Source organism: Octopus bimaculoides, chromosome 7 (genome assembly GCF_001194135.2).
Source record: "Octopus bimaculoides isolate UCB-OBI-ISO-001 chromosome 7, ASM119413v2, whole genome shotgun sequence".
NCBI classification, from domain to species: Eukaryota; Metazoa; Mollusca; class Cephalopoda; order Octopoda; family Octopodidae; genus Octopus; species Octopus bimaculoides.
Window position 1 is genome coordinate 46,212,196 of NC_068987.1, and position 10,848 is coordinate 46,223,043.

At 39.4% G+C, this 10,848-nt stretch overlaps 2 protein-coding genes across 2 annotated transcripts in view; both read right to left on the reverse strand.

Moving 5' to 3' along the window:
• The window catches only part of LOC106873181 (basic helix-loop-helix ARNT-like protein 1), a 789,862-nt gene that overhangs the window by 600,788 nt on the left and 178,226 nt on the right, over positions 1–10,848 (reverse strand). The gene's annotated exons all lie outside the window — the stretch shown is intronic.
• LOC106883117 (keratin, type II cytoskeletal 1-like) overlaps positions 9,748–10,848 on the reverse strand; it is a 4,041-nt gene continuing 2,940 nt past the window's right edge. Inside the window, exons 3-4 of the mRNA XM_014934012.1 lie at positions 10,662–10,723; positions 9,748–10,015 (exon numbers count right to left, since the gene is read on the reverse strand). Coding sequence (XP_014789498.1) covers positions 9,748–10,015; positions 10,662–10,723 — 330 coding nt within the window. The remainder of the gene's footprint in view (positions 10,016–10,661; positions 10,724–10,848) is intronic.

The window sequence follows — 10,848 nt, forward strand, 5'->3', positions numbered from 1 at the left end:
GGCACATAAAAGACACCATTTCGAGCGTGGCCGTTTTCGTGCGGGTGACACGTAAAAGCACCCACTAGACTCTCTGAGTGGTTGGCGTTAGGAAGGGCATCCAGCTGTAGAAACTCTGCCAAATCAGACTGGAGCCTGGTGTTGCCATCCGGTTTCACCAGTCCTCAGTCAAATCGTCCAACCCATGCTAGCATGGAAAGCGGACGTTAAACGATGATGATGATGATAAACATCGAATGACATGAAGAGTTCAAAAGTAATTCAAAAATAGTTGAAATCTCGTGTAAAGAAAAATAGCTGGCAGTTAGTATACACAGGTTAAAAACATGGGTTTGTAATAATAGCTCACCTTAACAGTGTACGTATTAAGAAGTTTATGAGATATGTGTATTGCATGGAAGTGCTAGAGGGGAGCTCGTATGTAAGAATGGAACATCTAGATTAAGAAAAGGGTTGAACCAAGTTATTTTTCTTTCTTAACTTTCTTCACGGGCTGAGATGAACTCCTCCATACATACTAATTTATTTTATCAAATCCCCTACCTGTTAACATCTCATTACAAAAGCGTTCGGTTCTACCGAAAATATTTCTTTCTGAGGGAAAATGAGATAATCTTATTGATGCCGGCTACTAAAATTCTAATTATATCTAGAAGAATGTCTATGAAAATATATGGTCTCTTAGATAGCTGCCTCATTTCAAGTAATATTAATCTGACTCGAACTGTTGATACAACTAAACGTAAACTATGAGTGTCAGTGTGTCTGTCTGTCTGTTTATTTATCTGTCTGTCTGCTTGTCTGTCTGTCTGTTGTTTTCAGTTTGTGAGCATGTATGCATGGGCAATAAAATACATATGGAATGAAAGAGTACATTATGATATGCCTTAATCCAGTATAATTAAAATTGATACTCAATGAAAAATATAAAGATTTTGAGTTTGCAACCTAAGCCTCTCGGAAGACAAATCATTGAAAACCATCCAGCATGCTGTATTAAATAAAATATGAATAAAGCCCCTCGGCGACAATGAATTGTTTCGAGGCAGTTATCTCACTAAGCTGTTAGATTAGATGAATCTCGTTTTTAACAGAGATGGTGTTAGGTCCAGAATCCAATGAACAAAGAAAACGTTCCGTAAACGAATGATTTTGTATCCAACGGGCTACAAATCATCTATTGAGGCTCATGATTCATCTTGTAAAGACTTCAACATAGCTAAGACCCTGAGGACGGGGCGAGAGTTACCTACACATGCGCGCGCACGGGCACACACACACATACACACATATATACTTTCACTCTCTCTCTCTCTCACACACACACACATACACACCCATGCACACTCACTTACACACGCGCAGACATATCTAGAATATGACACCTTATGTGTAATAATGTGTGCGATAAAAGCAGACCAAGAAAGAGGCACTTTGAAATTTTCTCTTAACGTGGAATTCTCAAACTCTACTTCAACTTGTTGTATTATGCTAATTATATTTTAATGATCATCAAATTTTTATACCAAGAAACATAGATTCAGGACCTTGAAAATAAATGTTTTAATTTAATTTTTGTTTCTTTCGAAATTTTTTTTAAAAATCAGCAACTTATAAATGTTAGAGGATTTACAGCTGCAAAGCAATTTTGTTGTATATAAATATATTTCGTTTGCATTTGAAGCGTTTTAATCTATTTTCTTTACATTTTAAAGCGTTTTCTTGCTTCACTTTCTACGAATGTAAATTGCCGTTGTTTCACTATCGATTTATTTAAAGATGAAAATGTAATTACAGATGTAAACGAAATGTATTTATACACATCAGATAAGTACTGCATTTGTACATCTTCTGACCCTAATTAATTTATAATTTCAGAAAAATATTGTTTGAAGATTCTGAATCCCTGATGTTCAAAACGACTCATTTTTTTTTTTTTTAAGAAAAAAGGATTAATAATTTTTTTTTTTTCCAGAAGGAGGTTAAAAATTCATGCTCAGACAAATATGCCCAAAATCATTTCATGTTCTAACGTTGTTATTTAATCCTTCAGCATTTAATCCAGTCATATCCGACCCAAATATTTTACATATTTTATGTTCAAACCGGCCAGATCTGGCCTCTCACACCTACCCTACAATGTTATTCTAAAATCACATCATCGTGATCTCAAAACTACAAGATAATGCATGAGTAATACAAAACAGTGTGAATTATTAAGCATTACATTTCTGAATGCTAAAGGGTGAAAATTTCCAAACTGAATATTCTATACGTCTGTATTTCAAATTTACGCCGCAGTGACAATGAAATAGCAATGAAAGTGTCTTTATGATCGCTCGATCACACCATGGAATCGGTGTGTACGTATTTTTTTTTCTAGAATAATTCAGATTATAAAATAGCATACTAATAGTGAAATAGCCAAGTAAAATGTGTATTTCATTCTTAAAAAGAAAAAAAATTCAACGAGAGAAACAGACGGATGTCTCTCTCTTAATATATTTACTCTTCCATTACTCTTGTAATCTCACACCATGTACATACGCACGAGCGCGCGCACACACACACACATACACACAGTGATCAAGCAAGTTTCACATGACAATGTGTAAATCACTCAATATAGTGAATATAAAATTAACTCATATATTTTTGCACGTATTGAAGATAGTTGTTTAATAGATATATTCTTAATATTAGTTATTGCTGTACAGGCAACCTGAATCAAATTATAGTGCATAAGCACAATTCATCCACGGAAGCCGATTGCCAGGTAGGAACAACCGCATGGATCAGGTGACACAACGACCATCATACGTGAAGCAGAGATAATGTCTTTAGAGAGGAACTGTAAAACCATATCGTTATGACCAAAGAGTCGTTCAAGTGTTGATTTCACAACCACATATCTTCCTTCGGGAACATTGGAAAATGGAATGTAACAAAACTAACAAATTACATTTGGCCATTATAAATAAAGACATTGAATTACTACATCAGCAGCTGAATTGTTGAAAAACATAAATTACAAGCAAAATGCGGTCACTGTACAGCAAAAAAAGAAGGGGTGGGGAAAGAAAACAGAAGACAAAAAGAAAAAAATAATCCTGAAGAACTTACTGACACCAGTGATATATTTGAATGCCAGATCGGATGCTGCATTCAGTGCAGTGTAAACATATTTTAAAATTCATATTACGAAATTGGTAACAGCCATCCTAAGCGAGACAATGAATTCACAAAAATCCAGGAGGCGAAATCTTAGAAGCACAAATTCTTTAAAATAATTTTAGAAGAAAATTATCCATTTCTTGCTTTCCTTCAGTTCTCTGATTTTGAAGCTATTAGTAATATGAAGTGAGAGTTATACACACATACACAGACACACACACACACACACACACACACACATATTTATATATAGTGAGAGAGAGAGAGAGAGAGAGAGATAGAGAGGAGGGTTAGATAGATGGATAGATGCACACGCACACACACACACACACACACACACACACACACACACACACATATGCATACATATACACGCATAAATATTCAGACATATGTATATATATGTACAGATACATAAAAGCAAATACACACTCAAACAAACACGCGCGCGTACGCATACCATACACAAAGCACATACACAAGGTATTCTTCATTAAGGAGCTATAGCATTATTTCATCACTAATTAAAGTTTTTGTCCCCTCCTCATCTTAAAATTGATAATTCCTTTCACAATCCCAGTCACTCAACGTGTTAAAAATAGCACCCAAATCTCAAACATAATTACAAACAATAATTTCTTAATTGAAAATATAAGGCATGAAAGAAAACCAATCTAGATGGGGGGACAACACATTGCACGATATGATTACGCAATATACTAGATATGGTCGCCAACTTATAACGCATACCGAAAAAGACTTCTTAACATTTTTCCCGCTAGCAGACGAAAGAACCACTACGAGACTGCCCATCGGCTAGATATGGCAGTTAACCTCCCTCAAAACGTACACATATTCTGCCTCCAACTTAATAAAGAGAAATTACAAATCACATAATTTAGTCCTCCTAGATATATAAAAGTAGGGTTGTGTGATCATGATTGAAATGCTTCGGGTCATAAGGGATCTGTCGAATCAAGGTCGCGCAGGCGTGGCTGTGTGGTAAGAAGTTTGCTTCCCAACCACCTAGTTTCGGCTTCAGTCCCACTGCGTGACACCTTGGGAAGGTAACTTCTACTATAGTCTCGGCCTACCAAAGCCTTGTGAGTAGACTTGGTAGATGGAAGAAGCCCGTCATACACACGCGCATGCGCGCGCGCGCACACACACACGCACACAAGGGGGTACCAAAAAGAAACCAGAATTTTGCAATGTTATTTTATTCACTTGCTTTTACATGTTTACACTTTTATCGTCATCAAAGTATTCTCCATTTGAAGCAATGCATCGGTTTAGGCGCATCTTCCACTGTTTGAAGAAGTCCTGGAACTTTTGCAAAGTGATGCCTTTTAACACCGTCGTTTTTTCTTCACATCTTCTACATCTGCAAAACGTTTTACTTTAAGGACATTTTTCATTCGGGGAAACAAGAAAAATGTTGCAGAGAGCAAGATCGGGTGAATATGGAGGGTGGGTAAACGGGGTCATGTCGTTTTGGGTCAAAAACTGTCTCACACTCAAGGGGTGTCTGCGCAGGTGCATTATTGTGATGAAGCCACCACTCTCCACTTTGCCACTGGTCGGGGCGCTTTCGCCTCGCCGTGTCTCGCAAACGCTTCAGAACTGCCAAGTAAAATGTCTAGTTAACAAGTTGACCAGGAGAAACAAACTCTGTGTGGATAATTCCTTTGGCATCGATAAAACACATCAGAATCGTTTTGACATTAAACTTCACTTGATCCACTTTTGGGAGGCATGGTGACATTGAATGCTTCTATTGACGTGATTGCTGCTTCGTTTCCGGGTCGTAGCCGTAGCACCAGCTTTCGTCACCATTGATGACTTTCGAAAAAAGGTCCGGATTAGCTTCCAAATATTCTTTCAGTTCACGACACGCATTCAGTCGCGACTGCTTTTGATCTTCCGTGAGCAATCGAAACACAAACTTTGCTGCTATTCTTTTCATTCCCAATTCCACGCTCAAAATTCGTTGGCAGGAGCTCCAGGATACACCAGTCATATTGACAAGTTTGTCAATTGTTCGACGACGGTTCTCCAATACCAGTTCAGGAATTTTCGTGATGTCTTCATTCGTTCGGGAGGTCGACGGTCGGTCTGAACGAGGTTAGTCTTCAAGCGACTAGTGTGAAAACCACTCGTAAACTTTTGTTTTGCTCATAGCAGCGTTCGTGTAAGCTGTTTGAAGCATGAGAGCTATTTCGGCAGACTGATGTCTGAGGGTCGCATCAAGTGACTTTTAGCGACGGAAGCCTGAGCTACAACGGGCTTGTCTCACAGAGAACGTTTCCAATTACTTTTGCATACCCTCTCGTATATATATATATATATATATATATATATATATGTGTGTGTGTGTGTGTGTGTGTGTGTGTGTGTGTGTGTGTGTGTGTGTGTGTGTGTGTGTGTGTGTGTGTGTGTGTGTGTGTGTGTGTGTGTGTGTGTGTGTGTGTTAATCTGCGTCTGTATATGGGTCTATGTTTGTTCTCCACCACCGCTTCACAACTAGTGTTGGTGATTTTATGTCCCCGTAACTTAGCGGTTCGGAAAACTGATACAGTGAGTACCAGGCTTAGAAAATGTACTAGCGTCGATTCATTCGACTAAAAACTCTTCAAGGTGGTGCCCCAGCATGGCCGCTGTCTAATGACTGAAACAAGTAAAAGGTAACAAGTAAAAGGTGTATACAAAACCCAATACTGAGGCCATATACTTTACCTTTAAGATAGTGTGATCGTGCTAATAAATACATACATACTTATACTTATCTGTGTAAATAAATGTATATGTTAGTGTGTATGCCTGTGTGTAAATGCATAGACACATACACATTTAGGCATACACACGTAAAACATATAGTTAGGTAAATATACACAAAAACATGTGTCCATAATGTCATAGATGAATGCACACAAACATATGCAGACATTAGTTTAATAAAGAAAAACTATTTATAACAACTGCCTGTCTTTAATATTTCGCATCAAATCTCTAAAATGAAGTTTTTGCGGATGTGCATGCGTGCGTGTGTGATTGTGTGTGTGTGTGTGTGTGTGTGTGTGTGTGTGTGTGTTGTGTGTGTGTGTGTGTGTGTGCGTGCGTGTGTGTGTGTGTGTATGTGTGTGTGTGTGTGTGTGTGTGTGTTCTGATACGTTCCAGTATTCCATCTTTCTAGCATATGATGAAGGGCTGTGAGAGGTGAGGACGAAGGAGAAGAAGGAAAAGTTAGCTCAGATCTAATATTTTTCTTTCTATTCCCTAATTGGAACCAGATAAATAATGGGTTCTTGGATTCTTGTAATTAAACCCTTAGGCAAATTGAATTAAACATCTCAATCATTGAAACACCACAAATGCAGCCAAATTAATACTTCTTGTAGTTTTAATCGTTGAGAAAAGATCTTTTGATCTCTTTTTATAAGCAGGGCCATTTAGGTTTGCTGTGCTTGGAAATTTTAAAGAATTTGAGCATTTATTTAAGGTAACTCTATGTAATTCAAAAGGGATATACAGTTGTTTTCTTTTTGTTTGTTTGTTTTTTTCTGAAATTGTCGCAGTCTTGTTTGAAGCTAAAAAGCATCAGCGTTTTTTTATTGTTGGTTAAATGTCTTGATGCTATTAATAAGTTGAAAGATAGTTTTGTAGTAACTTCGTTACATATTCCACATCAGATTAACTATGTATTTTTGACACAGACACGGCTCTAACACCAAAAGGTTATTATTATAACGTAAAAGTAGTAATCACTTTGCTTCTGTTCATATAGGTTGAAGAGAAGATAAATACCCCGCTATAGAGTTAACGTATTTCCCGGTTGCAAGTCGGATTTTTCAGATCTAAAGTTACAGCAAAACAGATAAGTCAATTTATACACCAAGGATTAAAAGTTCCACATGAAATGCAAGATTAGAAAGATAATAGTGATGCTCAAATCTTACACTATGTGTTTACACTATATCGACGACTTATATGCAGGAAAATTCCACAAAAGCGCTCAAAATACTCAAACCAGTTTTTTTTTAATGCATCATTAACACAAAAATTCAAACTTATTGGAGATTAAAGAGATATAACAGCTTCCCGATTAGATTGTCGGTTTCAAGTTTGGTGTTCGAGCATGCTAAACTATGTCTAGAAGAGAAAGTCCTCAACGCTTAGCTGGGATGGACAGGTCCTGTTATCTGTATGAACGAGTCCGGAATGCAGAGCTAGAACAGGGCAGTTGTGCTCAGGGTTGCCTAGAAAAGAAGTACAAGGACAAATTCAAGTCCATCCAACTCAAAGTGAATCAAACTCCTGTCATATGAATTTGATTCTAGGGATCGATGTGTCTGTGGATCGATGTGAGCAGCACCACCGGTGCTTTTGAACAGTAAGCAACTCTGAAGCCAAATGGGGCTTGCAACGCCTCTAGGTAACCTGTGACCGACATGGAAAGATGTCTACAACGAATGATGTCCTATGTCGCTAAACTATGCAACGAATGATGTCCTGTGTCCCTAAACTATGAATGCACGCCTTTGGTAGTAAAGCTCTGAGAATGAAACAGCCTCATGAGAAAGTGTCTCATTTTCGGACTGTAACAAAAGATCCTACTGCAGGCCTATACAATGGAAGCCACCTATATGCCAAGCAACCACAGACTACCACTTTTCACCTCCTCGGTAACTTAATCTCACTCGCCATCATACTTCGAGTGGGAGGTTTAGCCATTGTCATGCTGGATGTTAACTTTCGAAAGAGATGTACTCCAGGCTGTAACTTTAAATATAAACTGATGAAGTCAAATCGATTCTACCCTTTTCTTGCTCTTCATTGATGAAAAGTACAAACAAAACGTTGTCTTGGCAAGCCACATCGCACGCCAACTATTAACAGAGCTTTAACTCTGAATATGTTCTGCATTAGGGTGGAGAGAACACATAGAACGGCCTTTCGAGTGCTGGTGGCACGATATGAAATGCATCCAGTGGTTTGTGATAAAAACAAAAGAATTAACTACTATAAAAATAACCTTCTCACCAATTAAGAAGCTTCATTTCTTGGTTGGTTTTACTTGTAGCTTCCCATGTACGCCTGATAAACACAAAACCCCTTTCCTCTATCGAAGTGTAGGATACTATACTATGCCATTTATGTAACCGTGTTTTTTTTTGTTTTTTTTTTGCATTGGGTACACAATATAGTGCTCCTGTCTAGTTCCTTTGTACACACAGAGCATAGCCTTTTCCTAGTTGATATTAGTGCCCTGTTTTTCTCTTCTTTTGACAGGAAATTTTGTCTCCTCTAAATTTATCATTAGGCCTCCGGATTCTTATCCATGCTTCAACATTTGAGATTTATCTGGTGATTCTTTGATTTACCTATGGCAACTACGTGATCAGAATACAGAAGTTCTATGAGCAGCCAGTTTTAAACTTTTCTATTATGGCTTGAAGACCAGCAATAAACGAACAAGAAAGGGTTGGTTCTTTATATATGGCTTGCATGACTCTCAAAATCATTTCCTAACATCAGTTTTCCTAGTAACTACCTGACAGCCAAGTAAACTTACTCCAAGTAAACAAAGAAGTTTGACTGTGTGCGCGTGCGTGTGTGTGTGTGTGTTAGTGTGAGTACGAGCATGCACCTCATCTGTGTGCATTTATATAAATTTGAAGTGCATATGAAAGGAACCTACAAAGCCCCATGTATTATTATTATTCAAAACAAATACATCCAAAACAAACACTGCATCGACATCACCACCACTAACACATGAAACACAAGTCATCCCATACACGCAACCACAACAACAACAATCACAACCACAAACAGCACTACCACCACCACCACCACCACCACAACAACAACAACAACAACAACAACAACAACAGCAATAACAACAAACACAAATTAAAGGGACTAACATTACAAGCTACATGGCAATGAGCACAAAAAGCGATGAATTAATGAAGTACATAGCAACACACACACAAACATTACACCAGATATTTTGTCACACCCACAATCTCCCTACCTGCACACATACAAAGCATTCAAACAACACAAAAAACCCCCAGTTCCCACAGGAAATCGGAGATTTTCGAGGGAATATCACCAAGAGAATTCTTGGTGATTTACAGTTGGAAACAACCCAAGCCAACAGGAGGGACAGGCAATCCGCCCCTCTAAACAAAAACAAGTAAGTTTTCCATTTCTTTTCTTTTCTATTTCCGACAACATGGCCGTCTACAGAATAGGCAGCGTGAATGTACGTGGCCTGGGGTTTGCCTTGGAAGCGGGATCGCCTATTCAACGACCTCGGAGCACTGAATGTCGACATGGTGGCCATTAGTGAAACCATAATTTCCGACTCACGAGACTGCCAACCCATTTTCAGTGACTATGAGGTGTACGCATCTTCAAGTCGTCTGGGAGAGGGGTTGGAGTTGCCGTGATGGTTCGGAAAAATTTGGATCTTGCAAAACAGACGATCTTCCTGAATCCGGAATGTAAGTCGGTTGTTCTGGACGTGACAGAGAGCGAAGGACATACTTTCAAGCTAGTTGCCGTCTATGCCCCGACAGGGGCGGGACGACCAGATTTCTTCAGACGTCTGAAAACTTTCTTGGGAACATCCCGTTCTTTAGTGTTAGTGGGGGATTGGAATGGTTTTTTAGATGTAAGGTGGGACTGTGTAGGTTTAGCAGATAGGCGAGGAAGGTGTAAAAGCCTCGCAAAACTGCTCAGACGATTCCAACTGTCTGACAGGTATCGACTGGATTTCCCGGATGTGCTAGTGAGGACCTGATCAAACTGCATCGGGTCATCCAGATCGTATCTAGATAGGATATGTAAAGTATCAGATAAGGATAGCACAGGATGTCCACAGTTTAAAGAAGTCGACTAAACAGACCACAAATTCGTGATCTGTACAGTCGACTTAGATAGGCTTCATAGACAGGGACCCAGTTACTGGATGCTAAATATGTCATTGCCGGCGCGTAAAGATTTTAGTGACCGAATTAGTTAACTAATTAGGAGGGCGTTGACGGGGGCAATAAACAACAATAAACGGTGGTTCGCCCTGAAAATAGAATCGATAAAGTTTAGCAAAGGATTAGCAGTAGAAAGAAACAAAGTAGAAACAGAGCTAGTCAAGAGCTAGTTAGACGAGGCTTTTAGAAAAGGTATCGCGACCGACGTGCTCGCAGCAAGATTGGCACTCAGTTCTTCAATGCGAAACACGAAGGTTGCGTTATCAGAGTTAAGGCTCGAGCACTTAGACACGAAGGCACGAAAGCCGTTCAATGGGCCCGAGTAGCAGAGACACGGAGTGGAAATAAATCCACGATCCGATCCTTGCCGGACAACGACGGGCAAATGATAATCGATCCGAGACAGACGTTGCAGCTTTTCAGCGACGCTTCGCTCTGATGTTTGGGAGCAGCGGTGAGCCGGCTCGCAGGATGGATTTCACGACCTACCTTGACGGGCTGCCGCGGCTCTCGGCGACGGAGGCGGAGCGCTGCGAAAGACCGATAACAGCCTTTGAAACACGAGAAACAATGGTTAGCTGCACGAGGGGTAAATCGCCTGGTTTGGATGGTCTGCCCTACGAGCTTTACGTTCACATACCAGATTTGTTCGGCGACCAACAAACGTTTACTGCAG